The sequence below is a fragment of the Chrysemys picta genome, chromosome 18, assembly GCF_011386835.1.
Source record: "Chrysemys picta bellii isolate R12L10 chromosome 18, ASM1138683v2, whole genome shotgun sequence".
In the NCBI taxonomy this organism is placed as follows: Eukaryota; Metazoa; Chordata; order Testudines; family Emydidae; genus Chrysemys; species Chrysemys picta.
Genome location: NC_088808.1, coordinates 14,755,698 through 14,773,351, shown reverse-complemented (window position 1 = coordinate 14,773,351; position 17,654 = coordinate 14,755,698). Strand labels below are relative to the sequence as shown.

General features: G+C 41.8%; 1 protein-coding gene across 24 annotated transcripts in view; it reads left to right on the top strand.

Annotated features, from left to right (window-relative positions):
- Positions 1–17,654, top strand: part of FNBP1 (formin binding protein 1) — a 159,916-nt gene that overhangs the window by 70,602 nt on the left and 71,660 nt on the right. For all 24 annotated transcript variants that reach the window (XM_065572563.1, XM_065572556.1, XM_065572559.1 and 21 more), the window contains one exon: positions 529–676. In XM_065572563.1, coding sequence (XP_065428635.1) covers positions 569–676 — 108 coding nt within the window. In that variant the 5' untranslated portion in view covers positions 529–568. The remainder of the gene's footprint in view (positions 1–528; positions 677–17,654) is intronic.

Below are 17,654 nucleotides of genomic sequence, written 5' to 3'. Positions count from 1 at the left end.
AGTATTGAGGACAAACACCTTGCAAAAAGTGATCATCATCTTGAAGGGGTTTTAGATAAACTCTGATTGATCCACATCTAAATAATGCTTAGAAAGTATTTTTTCCTTTCATTTACTAGTATATATGTAGCGCATTAGGCAAATGTTAATAATTTAGGCCCCAGTCCTGCAATTCACTGAGATAGGTGTGCTGCTACGCCCGAGTGCAGCAAACAGCAGGATCAGGGCCCTAATGGTTAGTGAAGCCAGAAGATATTTTCTGAATGGTTTTTAGATTGGTAAAGCCCAAATGCTTTTGGTATTTATAAGAGGCCACTGTAAAACTATTATTATGTCATGGTTATGTTCTCAGAACTGCCAATGCATGGCATGAGGCTCCCTTTCAGTAAACTCCTGTTAATGAACTTGTGCTAAGATCCCATCTTGTGCAGTAATACTGAATGCTGGGAAGAATGCAAGTTCCATTTGGAGTGTATGCTCCTGAAAACAAATGGACTAAAAGCATTGTGTATTTTTTGTCCTTTGCAGGTACACATCATGCAAATCCTTCCTAGCCACCTTGAATGAAATGAATGACTATGCCGGCCAGCATGAAGTCATTTCAGAGAACATGACTTTTCAGATCACTGCAGAGTTAACACGCTTTGTGCAAGAGCTGAAACAGGAAAGGAAATCGGTAATGGATTTCTTTTTACTTGTTCACAATTAATTATCTATTTAAAGCAGATGATTAATGGTAGTAGAGTTCAGTGGTAAATAAATCTTTTGACGGGGGGTTACCACAAAGTTACTAAACACAATCAAGGTTTGCTAATGAACTAAGCATAGACAAAAAAAAAAAAAAATGGGTTACATGCACAGGCCAAATCACTGAACTATTTGAATCAAACATTATAGCATCAGACAGCAATGCCTGCAGGAGAACGTTCTCCAAATAAGGTCATAAAACTCATATGTGCTTGAGGCATCTTCAGCCAAAAGAACATGGTTTGTACAATAGTATAGTGTTTAGCATGCAATAAACAGAAATGCTTCATCTCCGAGACTAGCTGAAAGAATTGTGATCGGTGGACGGGACCACTGTCCCTTACTGCTTGCTAGAGCTGGTTAACAAAACTTTGTCTAAAATTGTGGTTAATAAAAAATAGGTGTTTGGAGTTTTTTATGCAAATTTTTGTGATGGGGGAATCCGTTTTTTTGACTCAGATTTACTCCCATTCTGCTAAAATTAGCAAAGGTGTATGCTTGTATCCGTTTCCAGGTAGTAGCTTATGCATCCATGGTCCTTATACAGTATGTGTCCATAGCTGCTTTTCTTCTGCAATGCCTGGAATTTAGAAAGTCAGATAGCTAGGGCCAGGTTCTCTCCTCTTTTACCCCTTGTGTAGATGTTCACCACTGTGCAAAGTGGGCAAAAAATGCTACAAGATCATAGTTCTCCAGATGGCAGTGTTTGCACCCACTTTGCACAGGTAAATATCTACACAAGGGGCAAAGCAGGGGAGAATCAGGCCCCAAGATTTCATTTTTAAAGAACTCTAGATAGCAAACTAGGGTCCATCCTGAAAAGTGCTGAGTGAGGGTTGCCAACCTTCCAGGATTGTCCTGGAGTCTCCAAGAATTAAAGATTGATCTTTAATTAAAGATTATCATGTGATGAAACCTCAAGGAATATGTCTAACGAAAACTGACAACCCAATTGAGTAATGGGGCCCCCAATCCATCAAAGCACTTAAGCACCTGCAGATAGTCCCACTGAAAGTGCGTTGCTTGGTTGTGGCCCTGAAAAGCATCATCTGCTTAGTACAGTACTAGAAGGATGAGAAGTCTGCCTATTGTGATCGTATATCTTGGCACGCCTTTAATTTGCAGAATGTCACAGTCTTCTAAGGCCATTATGCCTGACCAGTATTAATAGCGTGGGGTATATCTACACTGCAGTTAAACACCTGTAGCTGGCTCAGGCTTGCGGGGCTTAGGGTGACCAGACAGCAAGTGTGAAAAATCGGGACGGGGGTGGGGGGTAATAGGAGCCTATATAAGAAAAAGACCCAAACATCGGGACTGTCCCTATAAAATCGGGACATCTGGTCACCCTAGCGGGGCTGTTTAACTGTGGTGTGGATGTTTGAGCTCATGCTGCAGCCTGGTTTCTGGGACCCTCCCTCCCATCCTAGAGCCCAGGCTCCAGTCTGAGTCTGAACACCTACACCTCAAATAAAAAGCCCATTAGCCCGAGTCAGCTGGCACGGGCCAGCTGACGGTTTTGACTTGCAGTGTACACATACCCATGGAGGGTACTTTCTATATAGACCCCATGTGGAAGATCCCTCAACCACCTCCATCACCTTTCATCCAGCATATCCATGTGGCATTATTTCACACTTGCTCGCGGTGGACTTCCTGCTGCCAGAATGATAGAGTGTATCATTGATGGTGCAAAAAGCAAACGGAGGGAATGGACAGAGAGTCAAGGGAAGAAAAGAACATACCAGGCCAAAGAAGGAAGCATGCTAATCTAGTATTCTTCTGTCACTTCAAATGTTTCAGCCCATAATTGAGGGGGAAATTTTTTTTTGAACAGAAAGATCCTGTCAGTTAATTAAGGCAAGACAGCTGGAACATGTGTCAATTAAAACACATTTCTGTGGGTGTTTTATAGCAAAAGGAAGTAGGATTTGGTATCAGTTTTCTTGTGAATAAAGTGACTGGTATTGATGTGTAGTAAAAGTGAAATAGATACACTGTAAATGTGTGATGCATGAGTGAAAAGTAAGTCATTCTTGTCATTCTAATGAGATCCAATGTGGAAGCCAAGTTCAGACAGCCTTTTGGGTCTATTGACAGTAGCTAATAGCAATGATGGCATGGCAGACAGTATGTGACCATAAAATTTACTTGCTGTTGCTGGTAGCAATGGAAGACTGTGATCCACCGTTGTTGGTTTGTGTTTGTCTCATGAATGTAGAATGCCTGAACAGTTGAGTCCTTGTCTGATTTGCATAGCTTTCATATTGATGAGTAATATTGAAAAGCAAGCTATTTCCCTTCAGGTTATTTTCAGACATGATGTACATCTCTCTGTTGTTTCTTGCTGTAAAACATAAATAATGCATCGCTCACACTGGGCTTTGTAGGAGGGGAAAACTGTTGGTGTGATAAATATCACAGAGGTTTGATATTCTTGCAAAAACATTTATGATACACACTCATGAATGGTTCAGGATTTCTGGAAATATTCTGGGGAGGGCTCTGCCCTCTGTTTGGTATAAATATATAATTAGACCATGTGCTATAAATTATTATAATTATAAGCTATGAGACGCGAAGGATGGTCCAATGGTTCGGTCACTAGCTTAGGGTTCGGGAGACATAGGTTCAAGTCCCTGCTCTGCCCCAGACTCTTAAGTGACCTTGGTCTCTCTGTGCCTCACTTTCCTATTTGCAAACTAAAGAAAATATCACTGTCCTACCTGACAGGTGTGTGTTGAGTATAAATACATTTTAAAAAAATTATGAAGTGTTCAGATAATAGAGCATTGGGGTACAGATAAGTACCTTAGATGGATAGAAATTAATGTTTGTAAAGTACTTTGAAGATAAAAAGGGATTATTAGTATTAAATTTTGGATATATTTATTGTTAATTTTATGACCTATTCAGAAAATATTGATACTCAACATTTTAAACACCCGTGGCTTGATTCACCAGTGTTTCACTCCAGCTTCATGTTGAGATAACTCCATCAATTGAAATGGGTTGCACCAGTATGAAATGGGAGTAAAGCAATAGTGAATCATGCTCACTATGTTCTCCCTTTCTAGCGGTGAATTTCACCCATCTCCAGAAGGCCAGCATGAGGCCTATACCTCCAACTACACAACATAGGGTTTACATAGAGTGTGGGCTCTGTGCTGGGTGAATTTCACCCTGTGTGGTGTTTAAAAGTATTACTGGGTTTGTTTGACTGCTGTGAAGGATGAGGTAGGTGAGGTAATATCTTTTATTGGACCAACTTCTGTTGGTGGAAGGGACAAGCTTTTGAGCTTCACTGATCTCTTCTGGTTGTGAAAGATACAGTTAATGTCTGCATAGATAATACATTGCAGATTGGACAGTATTGCTACTAGTGAAAGTATGGGGAGAGGCTTTTGATTCAGTATGGCAGATATGTCTGGAGGCTGACAGTGGCCATGCAGTTGATTGATGAAAAGGCAGGTACTTTGTGCTGCTTCTGTCTCGGCCTGGTTTGGAGCTCAGTGAGAATCCTGGCTGCCTTATGTTTTTATAGAACAGATCACATGCTTTGGCGCATGACCTTCTGATCACGAGGGAGCTGTCAGAAAAATCAGGCAAAGATTATTTTTGTGAAATATAAATATGTCTGGCGGCAAAGGTCAAGTAGTGCTTTTAATTTTGTCACATCATGCGTTCCACTTCGAGTCTATTTTTGGTAGTAAACTCACTTGTTTGCATCTGATGGACTCCATGGTACTGGTGCTGGAGAAGAGTAAATCATTCTGAGGGATTCTGTCCCCTTTATTCACACTGAATAGTACCTTACTCTTCAAGCAGTCGTACTAATTTCAATGGGAGTTTTCATGGCATAAGGCAGTACTCAGTATGAAAAAGGGTGGCAGAATCTGTCACTAATAGAGTGCTTATTGGCTTTCACACATTCACATGCGTTATTTATGTTACGGAAGGGCCTAGAAGCCTCAACCATTGTGCTGGGGGCTGTACAGACACATAGATAGAGACACTCTGTCCCAAAGAGCTTGCAGTCTAAATAGCCAAGACAGACAGAGAGTGGGTGGGGAAACAGAGGCACAGAGGGATGAAGTGACTTGCCCAAGGTCACCAGCAGGTCAGTGGCAGAGCTGGGAATACCCAATCTCTAGAGTCCCAGTTCTGTGACCTGTACACTACATTATGCCTCTATAGGATTTATGGACACATGTTTTCAATCCACATTTTTAATTATCAAAGTTAAAAATAAAGTTTATGTTGCCAGGTAAAAGCTGCACAGGCGTCACTCGTTAATGTAATGAAAATATCCAATTAACTATGGAAGATTCTAACAAGCTTAACAAAGACATTATACAATAATACAATTTTATAGTCATCATGTCTTTCATACAAAATACAGCTCCAAATGCTTTACAAAACTAAATAGTACTATTAGAAAGTTAAGTAACAGCAGAGAAAGAAATTAAGAGATAGGGGCAGTAAAGAAAAGATATTTTTAAGGATCAGGATAATAAATTCTATTTATTTATCTACCTCTTTTCCTCTTGAAGATTCCCAAACATTATTGCAAACTTAACAAAGTGACATACACAATTATATATATAGGGATCATGCGACCAATTGTGACATGCAGGCAGCTCTGGGGCAAAACATGACAGCAGTTTGATACGCAAGGATACTCAACGTTTTAGGATAGGAATTGAGGAAGAACACCATATCCTATTGGAAAATACAGGGTTAATTTAGGTAGGCAGAATGTAGTTAACTGCTTTAGAATTTGGTTAGGACATTTGGTGTTAATATCCCTTCTCTTACTAAAAGTGTCATGGGAATTTTTAATGACCACAAGTGCTCAGAGCTATCGTTTTATGTCTCATCTGAAAGCTGAGATTTGGAAAGCGATGAAGTATCAGTGAGGCAGATAGCTGTAGAAAAGTTAGTAAAAATTTAATAATTCAGATAACAAACCTCTCTTTACTCTCTGCCTATAGTTGATAACTAGTATCTTCCACTGTGAAAGTCACACTTCCAGATCCACACTGCAAATAACTATGAATACATTGCAAAACATCCAACTGACTAGCAACTGCAGCTTGTTTAATGCTGAAGCTAGGGAGGTGATAAATGCTTATTGTGGTTAATGGTTTGAAAGAGGAAGACCTATTTAGACAGAATTGAGAGTTACTTTTTATATACCCCTTGGCTATTTCTGCAAATGAGGAAAACCTAGTGAAGGTCATTTTCTGGCTGTATGCCCAGCAAATCCATTTACTATGAGTGAGTTTCAATGTAAGAAGTTTTATTCTGAATTTTGTGCAGGTTGAGCTATGAAATCCTTAAAATGATCTCCATTAGTTTATTGCATTAGGGTTTCTGATCAGGAAATAGTACATCTTATAATAAGTACAAATATGGTTAACATATTCTGAGATATAGCATGAATAATTAAGTGTTTCTCAAAGCAGCAACTCACCATGGCAATGAAGCAGGATGTCTTCTCTAGCCAGTGGCACTTCTTTTTAATATTGTGTAGGAAGATTGAGTCTGAGAGGCCTAAGGGGAGGAGAGGTTGAGCATACACACCATGCATGTCTCATCCAATTGCATTCCCTTTGTGATCTATCCAAAGTAGCACTGAAATGGACCTTTGTGAAATCTATTCTAATGTAAGTGAATGAAGGAACAAAGATGATACAGTAGTAGAACCAGAACTGCAGGTGGATATGTTGGTTAGCTGGGGCCGCAGCCAGACTATATATGAACATGTTTAGGTTTCTGTAACCATGAAGAAGCAGGTGTTTTTAATTAGGGCTAGAGTATTTTTTAAAATGGAAAATGATACGTAGTAATACACACATGCACGTGCATACATATACTTTTATATGCATAAGTGCACTAAGATCAGATTAAAAGTATTAATTCTTTTAAAATAATGCAGATTGTTTGAGTTGAGGTTTTAATTTGCAAATCTAGTTGTGTGTTGTTTTTTTAATGACTGGAGGATTTGTGAAGAATTGCCATATTTGTCACAGATGTCATGTGACAGCTTTATGGGGAGAGTCCTGCCATTATTGCATCTTTCTGTTTAATATTAGTAGAAATGGAACTTGTTCAATGAGAAGATCCAGATGGCAGGGTGTTTTATGGAGAGCCAGAAAAGCTAGGGGTAGCTAACCTATTATTTATTCCAGGGTTGTTGGAATGTTTCTAAAGCCCAAAATATCTTTCTTTTTTTTTTTTTTGGCAGTGTTAATGCCATTTTTGAGCAACAGTACAATACAGTGTAACCCTGATCGTGTGCTGGATCATTCAAGGTGCTGAGCACTCTGGCTCTGATCCAGCAGAACACTTCGTGCTTAACTTTTAAGTATATGAGTAGTCCCATATCAAGGACTTGAGCGTGAGGGTGCACATTCTCCACATACTCTGCAATACCCATTTCTGAGCGTGCGGATTCCATGCCCAACTCCCCTGATTTGCTACCTGGCCTGTTTCCCCAAGGCCAGATGGTTCAGCAGAGCCATCGAAGAATGGGCCGCTGGAGTAGCGCATCACCAGGGTCCCTGAAGCTTTGCTCCTGTGGAGTTCTTCTGTTGAAACTGCAAGACTGAAGTGCTGCAGCTTCCCATCTCTTCTACCTCCTGCCCATCCTCCTGTCACTTCTAAGCCCCCATCGACACTAGTGCCCTCTGGCCACATCCACTCGCATGAAGCTTCTCTAGAGTTCCCAACCTGTGGGGCTTAGTGAAGCTCCAGGGATCCCTACAGCCACTCACTGTTGCACCTCCCCCTCCTGCAGCAGCTCTCATGCTACCAGGACCACAATGCACCTTCTGTTACAGGAATGTCCTAGGGAAAATTGCTCTGCTTTACATTACAGGAAATTTGCAATAAGTAGGATTTTGGTTATAGAAATTTAGCAGGTAGCATAAAATACCATAGTCCTATAAATGTGACTGTCACAAACGCTTTCTTACGTCTTCTCTCTGTCCATTAGCAATGGCTCTAGTGGTACAGATCAGTAGCCCTGGGCAGCTAGTTCTCTGCCCCTTTTGTACAGTCACCTTTCTTGCTTTTGTCCTGAAGGCCATGGATTCTCAGACTCTGTGGTCTGTAATCATGACTCCTTCAGTCTGTTCTGCTTCAGAGAAAGACAGGATTACTTCTAAATTATGATTATTTTAGTTAACCTTGCCTGTGGTTCGCTGTTCTTAGAGTGTGCCTTTAAAATAGACCTAGTTATTGGTTAGATATCAGAAACAGCAACAGTCAATTTAAAGATTATCTAAAAGACCAAGGTTAAATCTCACATCTGAAAAACACCAAATAAATAAACACACACATGTAAAGATAGTCATGTATTTCATGACACTGTTCACAGTACTAAACTTTGCTTACATGACTGTTGTTACAAACAAGAGAGAGAGAACCTCAAGACCAGTTCTTAGAAGCAAAGATTTCTTTTCAAGAGACAGCATTTCCTGCCTCTGAGGTTAACTGATCGAGAGGGAAGGCAACTTCTGTCACCTTCTAAAACAACGAGGAGTACTTGTGGCACCTTAGAGACTAACAAATTTATTTGGGCATAAGCTTTTGTGGGCTAAAACCCACTTCATCAGATGCATGGAGTGGAAAATACAGTAGGCAGGTATATATGCACAGTACACAAAAAGATGGGAGTTGCCTTACTGTTGAGACTAGTCCACTTCCACTTTAATTGAATTGTCTTGTTAGCACTGACCCCCCCACACTTGGTAAGGCAACTCCCCCACTTGGTAAGGCAAATCCCATCTTCTCACTCTGAGAATCCTCTTGCTGGCCAGTGTCAAAAACAGAGTACTGGACTAAATAGATCACACATCTGATCCAGTATATTTCCTATATCCTATATGGGAGAAACTGCAACTGCCTATATACAAAGTGCTGCCATATGCACAAATTAAATAAAGTGGGTAAACAGAGAAAAATTATTACTGTCTCTAATCTCTTCCAGCTATAATAATTTTAAGAGTAACTTGTAACGATATTAGGGAGAATTTTTAGCTAGAAAGGTTAATTGTTAAATTGACAGAGCTTCTTTGATATTAGCCACTGTGGTGCCAGTCTTATATTATGCCCTTTGGAGTAATAATGAAAAGCAGAGAAGAAAAAAGCAGCGGATTTAAATGTATTCTACTAGATCCTAATGTATTTAGACTATGTAAAGGAGTCAGATAGAAAATGGAAAAACCCCTGTGCTCAATCTATTTTGAAATGTCCATGCACACAACACTTTTTGCTGAAACATCTGTATGTAAATTAATCGAAGATAATCGTGCTGCTTTGCAATATTACTTCTCCATGTACTTGCAATGTAAATAGAACAGAGTGAGACACAGCTGAAACTCAACCCCTGGGGACAATCATTGTTTGTTTCTGCAAGACAAATAAGGCTGTTTCGTCACAACCTTTCCTAAGTAAAATGTTTCACATGATCAATTTTTAATACTGCGCAGATAGCTCTGGTCTGTTCTCGCTTATGTCCTGTGTGTCTCTCAGGGAATCCTTTAAATTAAAATCACACACAAACCTCCATGGCTCCCTCAGTGCAGTCACACAATGTCGTTATTCTCCAAAGGAGAATTTGGAATACATTTTGTTTCCACCCTCAAAGGGGCAGAGAGAGGCTAAGTGAGAGACACTGAGATGGCATATGCCAAGCTCTGCTGCCAGCAATCGCAGCCCTGCTGGAAAGCATAATGTCTTGTCTACACTAGGGAAGTTTTTCAAAAATCTCCCACCATCATTGACCCCAATTCAGCTGTATTTATGTTAACAATGCTGAGAGCTGTAGTGCAGATAGGCTGCTACTGGTGTTCTGTCTAAGGGGTTCGCGAAAGACTTAGGCTATGTCTACACTAGAGAATGTGCAGCAGTGTAAGATCTCTAGTGTAGCTGCTGTATGCCAATGGGAGAGAGCACTCCCAGTGACATAATTAATCCACTCCCAATGAGTAGTGGTAGCTGTGTCAGTGGGAGAAGCTCTTCCGCTGACAAGCACAATAGTGCTTATGCCGGCATAATTTATGTCACTCGGGGGTGGAATAGTCACACCCCTGAGCGACATATGTTTTGCTGACATAGCCTTAAACTGAAAACTGACTGAACGGAATTCAACTGTATACAGTACACCCTCGCTGTAACGAACCCCTTGGGATCCAAGCCATTTGGGGTAGTCATAGCAGAAGAGATCCGCTGCAGCGGGTGCTGACAGCTCCTCCAAGCCCGGGGCTGTGGTGGGTACTGACAGCTCCTCCAGCTCTGGGCCTGGAGGTGGGATGCCGGGACCGGGTTCATTATATCCAGAGGTTCATTATTCTGAAGGGCGTTCTAGCGAGGGGGTACTGGTTACAGACAGTAGATTTCCAAAGGGGCCTGCACCTCCATTTGAATTTCCAAAGGGGTCCACAAATGAAAAAAGTTTGAGAACGATTGTTCTACACTTTCTGACCCCACAGATGTCAATGGAAGTTTTGTCACTGGCTTTCATAGGACCAGGATTTCACCCCATGTCAAATACATCACCAGTGAGCATGGTGCTTAAAATAGCTCATTTACCCTAGGATTCAATTTAAATGTAAAAAAAGAAAAAAAGAATACAAGTTGATAGTGTACCTTTCAAAAATTAAATTGATTTCCTCTTCTAGTTAAAACATAGTTATTTTAAAAAAATTTATTCATATTTATACAAAACCCTAAGGGTATCCATTTAGGATTTTGTGCACTTTTCCCATATATTTAAAAGTCTAAGCAACTGAATTTGTTAGTCAATAGCCCTGGTCCATGAGAAAAAAGCTTGTCATGATGCTTATTATTTGTATTGTCCTTTAAGTGTGTGCACAGTGCTATACTTTGGGTGAACTCCGCCAAACAAATAACAGGTCTCATCGCCTAAGTGCTTAGAGTCCTAAAGGTAGCGGTAAGCACAATACAAAAAATTGTTCTGTATTATTATTAATCGATCTGAGTGTGGCCATTAATTATGGAAAACTCCTGTGAAAGGTGAAGTTGTTTTAAAGAAAGAGAGGGAGGGAGCTTTGGCAATACGTATTTGGAATCCTCATCCATTCAGGGTGATGTGAAAGTTCCTGTGTACTGATGGAAAGTCTCTTTGTCCTTTATGGTAGAATCCCATATAAAGTGATGTGCCCCCCCCCCCCCCCCCAAATAGCCATTATATTTTACACAGGAATTAAAATACAGTACTGTATGCCATAACCCAGTAGCTCGTGTGCAATAGGAAAGGGCCTGATTCCAAATGGAAATACTCTAACTGGAGCAGGCTCAAGCCCATGATTTGGATGTTCTTTGAGAAGAATTCAGTGCAGCACATGCCCTTCTGGGTATGGGCAGCTGTCAGAGGGCTTATTTCTTCACCCTTCCACTTCCCTGGTCCTTCTCGCGTGAACAGAGAGCAACAATACCCGAAGTCCGAAGGGGCAAACAATTTGATGTTTATTGGGGTGATCTTTCAGCAAGCTTAAATCCAAGGTTTTTTTCCTTATTTTTCAATCCCCAGTTATGTATGTCTAAGTTTAAGAAAGTTGGAATAGAGTCTTAAGGACTCAGGTTTCAGATTATTACAAACAAATTATTTAAAGGGGCACTGTCAAGGCCAGTAAGTCTAATACCAGACCAACCAGATCCATCTCTTTTTTTGGATACAGATGTATGAGAATATTACACCCTTCTCCTGTTCCCATCTTCTGCATTATAGGTAAAATTTCCCCTGTGCAGAGAGCCAACCCACACCCTACTTTGGGGGCTTACGTACTGCGTAGGGTTCTGTAGTCCCTCTGCATATGAATGCATTTTGCCTCAGAGAACAGGACAATAATTAAAGGATGGTGTTCTGCCTGCTTAGAGAACAAAGCAGGCAGTAGACTACCTGCTGGGTGACCTCGTGCAAGTCACTTTACCGCTCTGCGTCTCAGTTCCCTCATCTGTAAAATGAGGGTAATGCTCCTCACCTTGTACGTGAAGACCTGTAGGTGAGAAATGCGATGCACTATCGTTTACTCACTGATCTGCGGTAAGATCATTTCAGTAGTCCTCATATTTCTCTGTCCTACCTGGGGTCTGATTTACAGAACTGCTGCACACTCACAGCTGTAACTGAAATCAATGGGGGCTGAGCTTTGAACATAGGAGATGTATATAATGTTAAGTGCTCTGAGAAATCAGGTTCTAGGTGTCTCAGATTGGTCACCCAATATTAGTGGAAACTTTTTATTTTAATTTCTCTGTGCCTCACTTTCCCATCTGCAATATGGGGATAATAATATCCCTCTCAACTCACAAGGGTGTTGTGCAAATAATATTGTTTGTGAAGTACTCGGAAACTATAGTGATGAATGGCATAGAAAAGCCCATGAGACCATTAATAATTCTGTCTTCAGAGCAGTGTTTAAATAGTGTGCAGTAAATAAGGCACGAAGCCAGACATTAAACAATGAAGAGAAAACAAAATAGTAAATAGCTGCTCATTAAGTGAGTGATAAGGCCTATAGACAAAGGGGCAAATTAAGGTTGCGCTGGCAACATTAAATTTGGCATTCCCTCACTTTCAAGTTCTTGACTTTGCAACCTTAATGTTCTCTTAATGTAGTTTTGTGTTTAGAATACTATATAAAGGCCAATCTTACTTTGCTTTTCAGGAATAGCCATTTCTTTACTTTTCCGCCATGATCAAATACACGATCAGTTTAATATCTAAACATTTTTTCTTAGGGGGGATAAATGTTGCAGCTACAGGGATATGTATTTGTTGATCATGGTAATTTTTTTTCTTGAAGTCAGTACTCCAGTGTGTTGCAAGTCACAGGGGAGAAGGGAGTTTAGACAGGCCCAGGGAAGGGATTGTACTTGGAACTGTTATCCCCCACCGCGTGGAAGGGGGCCGAACTGAGACTGACGCAGCTGGAGAGGTAGGCAGGTGAAGAGCCTCCAGGTAGGAAGCCCTAGTGGTGCTACTCCATCCCAGAGCAGGAACCTTTGCATGCAACCTGGCTTAGTAGGGTACTGAGAGACACCCTGTTGGTCAGCCTGAGATTGAGCTATAGAGACTTTGCCAATGGAGGGGTACCGTGATGGGCCCTATTGGACAGTGAAAGTACTGAGCCCAGGGAGGGCTGCAGGACATTACTGATGACTTTGAGATAGGCCCGATTGGACAGTATACCCCAGAAGGGGTTTGTTTTGTTCCATTTTGCACATGAACATTGTGTGACGTGGCTAGAGGGCTGAGTCACCAGAGACCTGCTTGATATGGGCAACAGGTGGCACCATGAGCAGAGGAAATTAAGAAAAACTGCAGGTACGTGCACACTTGACCAGGGGCACTCCTGAGAGGTGAGCGCACTCCATTGCACACCTCCCATTGAAGTCAAAGGAAATTTTCCCAGTGGCTTCAAAAGTAGTTGAATCAGGCCCCAACTCCATTCACACAGGCCATCAGGTGGTGATAGGTCTGATTCCCCATTGGCCTGCACCTTGCACACTCATTTACGCTAGTACAAGATGGGAATAAAATGCTCCTGCTCTGCTCTGGGAGCCTTTTACACCCACTTCGGTTGGTGTAAATGGTGGTGGTCATGAAGGCTGTGGATGTGTTTTGCCCGGAGTTGTTAAAGCCGTTCAACTTATCTGTAGGTCAGATGCCTTGGAAAAAATATTTTTTCAGAAAAATCTCAAGGCTGGCAAAGTTGTTACCAGAATATCTAGACCTTTTAGTGGAGATTAAAAAGTGGTTTGGGGAGACTTAAGAAGGAAACATTCACCTTACTGTGATATAAACGCCTAACTGCAATGTTACTGCATGTTGATTTGTCATGTGAGTAAAAGTTGCAAGACAGAACCCAAAGCATCTGAAAATTCTGCAGCATATCATCGTATAGTCAATATCATCAGAAGGGCAACATTTCTTTTTAAGTTTTCTCTGTATTAAGTTTTCTCTTTAGGATTTTTCTCCAAAGTTCATTGCATTGATTTGCTTAGTTCTGCAGTGTCTCTAAATGGTCTCGTTTTGGGTGCTACTCTTTCATGTATGCTTTGTGTTCGTATACATGCAGTGTTGTAGTAGCCTTGTCGGTCCCAGGATATTACAGAGACAAGGTGGGAAAGGTAATTTTTTTTATAGTACCAACTTCTGTTGGTGAGAGAGACAAGCTTTCGAGCTTACTCGGGGCTCTTCTTAGGTCTGGGAAACTCACTCAGGGCAGGCCTATGCTTAAAATGCTGCAGTGGCGCAGCTGCAGCGCTTCAGTGAAGATGCTACTACGCCGATGGGAGAGCTTCTCCCATCAACAAGCTACCCCCTTTCCCGGAGGTGGATTAATTAGGTTGACGGGGAGAAGCCCTCACGTTGGCATAGCACTGTCTACACTGGAATGGGGGTGGGGCGTGTTAGGTGCTTATAACTGTGTAGCTCAGGGATGTGGATTTTTCACAACCTATGGCACCATAGTTATACTGGTGTAAGTTTGTAGTGTAGACCCAGGGCCAGTGCTTCCATTTAGGCGAGGGCACCAGGATTTGGGGGGGGGGGCGGCATTTTGGCGGTGGGGGGTCCTTCCGCGCTCCCGGTCTTGGGCGGCAATTCTGCGGCGGGTCCTTCACTTGCTCTGGGACCCGCCGCCGAAGTGCCCCTAAGACTGGGAGCGCGGAAGGACCCCCCCGCAGAATTGCCGATGACGACTGGGAGCACGGAAGGACCCCAAAAACCCTGGCGCCGCTCCTGTGTAGACCTGGCCTCAGAGTGTGTCAGCAGAACACAAGGTGGAGCAGATTGTTTAGCATAAGTAGTTAAAACATATTTCAAGGGGACCATTCCAGGTGAAGTGGCCTGTTAATACCCTTCCAATCACAGGTAGGAAAGGAGAGGGAAGTAGCTGGGGCGGGGGCATTGTTAATGGGGTAAGATCATTGTATGAATCCATAAATCCAGTATCTCTATTCAGTCCATGATTTTCAGTGTCTAGCAAAGTTATGAATTTAAGCGGCCAGGCTCGTCTTTTGTAAGTGTTGTGCGGGTTTCCTTTGAAGAGGAGGACTGATAGGTCAGCTGTAGAGTGATCGCTTAGTGAAAAGTGTTCACCTACAGATGATGGGGTGTTTTTGTCTTTTATTGTTTTCCTGTGTGAGTTCATTCAAGAGTGTAGTGATTGTCTGGTTTCAGCCATGTAGTTGTTGTTGGGCATTTGGTGCACCGGCATGTGTATCTTGAAAGGTGTGTTGGGAGGGTGGAGGGGAGGTATTGTTCATTGCAGCATTGAAGATATGTCTGCAGGTTTGCATCTCTTGTTCTGGCAGGGTCTGGTGCTGCTTTGAGTTGCTGTGTCCTGATCTGTGGGGAACTTGCATCTGATGATGAGCTTGGAGAGGTTGGGGGGTTGTTTGAAGGCTGGAAGAGGTGGTTCAGGAAAGATTTCTTTCAGGATGGGATCCCCATGGAGCATGGATTGTAGTTTGATGATACCCCAGAGGGGCTCCAGTGTGGAGTGGGAGATGACAAGTAGGTTGTGTGGTCAAGTTGGTATAGAAAGAGAAACTGTGTCAGCTAGGGTTGTGTGGTTATGTTGGTATAGACAGAGAAACAGTCCAGAGGAAATAGAAGCACGGAGACAGCAGCCCACTCCACTGCACATGTCTGAATGCATTGCATGCCAGTAACTGCATCCTGCCTGTAATCTGACTCTCCATTTTTAAAATAAATAGCTTGGTCAAGTCAGGGTTGGAGCATTCCCACTCGGAAAGGAATGCCATAGTCCTTATTTATCAGCTGCTTAAATAAGCACATTGCTGTGACTCAACTGCATAAATTTGTGTGAATAATTAGAAGTGCTGATGTTCCACATGGTTTCCTGAATTATTTGTCATTTTCACATGTGCTGTATGTGCAAAAGATAGAATAGCTAATTAATGGGAACATCAGATTTGGTTAAAAACATTCTCACTATGTATATATTAGAGCATGTTCCCTGAAACTTCATGAATGGAAAACTGGTCTTAAAATCTATTTTTTTTCTTAAACTCGAAATCCAGAAGATTGAACAAGAAATGTACGTTCTTTTATAGAAAGACTACAAAATAATGTTAAAGAAAAGAATTTGCAGAAGCCAGTGTAATGCAGTGCATGGAAAACATGAATGCGGCTCAGGAGACCTGTGTTCTGTTCTGGGCTCTGCCACAGACTTCCTGTGTGACATTGGGCAAATCACTTAATTGCTCAGTGCCTCAGTTTCCCCATCTGTAAAATGGGAATGATTTTAACACTTCACCACCTCTGTAAAGTGCGTTGAGATTTGTGGATGAAAAGTGCTATGTATTATCATTCACTCTATTAGTATATCTTACACTTATCACTACATGCAGTGTTGTTATAGCTATGTTGCTCCCAGAATATTAGCAAGACAAGGTGGGTGAGGTACTATCTTTTATTGGACCAACTTCTGTTGGTAAGAGACACAAACTTTCAAGCTTACACAGAGCTCTTCTTCAGATCTGGGAAACTAAGGCTATGTCTACACTAGAGACCTTACAGTGTCATAGCTGCACTGATGCAGTTGCGCAGCTATAAGATCTCTCGTGTAGCCGCTCCTCCCGTCGACATAATTAAACCACCCTCAATGAGCAGTGGGAGCTATGTCGGCAGGAGAAGCTCTCCTACTGACATAGTGTTGTTCACACTACCACTTATGCCGGTGAAACTTATGTCGCTCCAGGAGGTGCTTTTTCACACTCCTGGGTGACATACGTTTTGCTAACATAAGTGGTAGTGTAGACATGGCCTAACTCAGTGTCACTGCTAAACACAAGGTTTGAACAGATTGTTTAGATTGTTGCCCCCATAGCAACTATGTACGTGAAGCCAGACAATCACCATGCTCTCAAATGAACTCACACAGGAAAATGATAGAAATACCATATCACTTGTGGGTGAACACTTCACAAAGCGATCATGCGATATTTGACCCATCAAACCTCACCCTCAAATTGAACCTGCAGAACACTTTCAAAAGACGAGCCTGGGAGCTTAAATTCATAACTTTGCTAGACACTAAAAATCATGGACTGAACAGAGACACTGGATTTATGGTTTATTACAACAACCTGTAACCCACTAGCAACCGCTCCTCCCATCTGCGTCCACTTCCCCTTTCCTCCCTATGACTGGAGGAGTGTTAGCGGGCCACGTCACCTTGAATGTCCCTTGAAATATGAGAAGCCTCCCTGTCCACTTAGCACGGTCACTAACCACCGGAAGTTAGATCAACGTAACTGTGTTGCTCAGGGGAGTGGATTTTCCACACCTCTGAGTGACATAGTTATAGTGACATAAGTTTGTAATCTAGACCAGGGCTGAGTTCATTTTCTAGATCTGAAGAGCTCTGTGTAAGCTCGAAAGCTTGTCTCCCTCACCAACAGAAATTGGCCCAATAAAAGATAGTACCTCACCCATCTTGTCTTTCAGTTATCACTCCATTCAGGCATACCTCTGATGAGAAAGACATAAATGCTACAAGACAAACTGGTTTTGTTTAGTTTTCAGAGTAGCAGCCGTGTTAGTCGGTATCCGCAAAAAGAACAGGAGTACTTGTGGCACCTTAGAGACTAACAAATTGATTAGAGCATAAGCTTTCGTGGACTACAGCTGTAGTGGGCTGTAGTCCACGAAAGCTTATGCTCTAATCAATTTGTGGGTTTTGTAGCTGTAAGAAAAATACCAAGATGCAGAATTTGAAATTGAGATGACACAATTGTACAGTGAAATACAGAAAATATTCAAACTTTAACTCTGTAGGATAAGACCTTTTTCATGGTCTCATTGCTCCATTCCTATAAAATGAGCTTCTTTTAAAATGTAG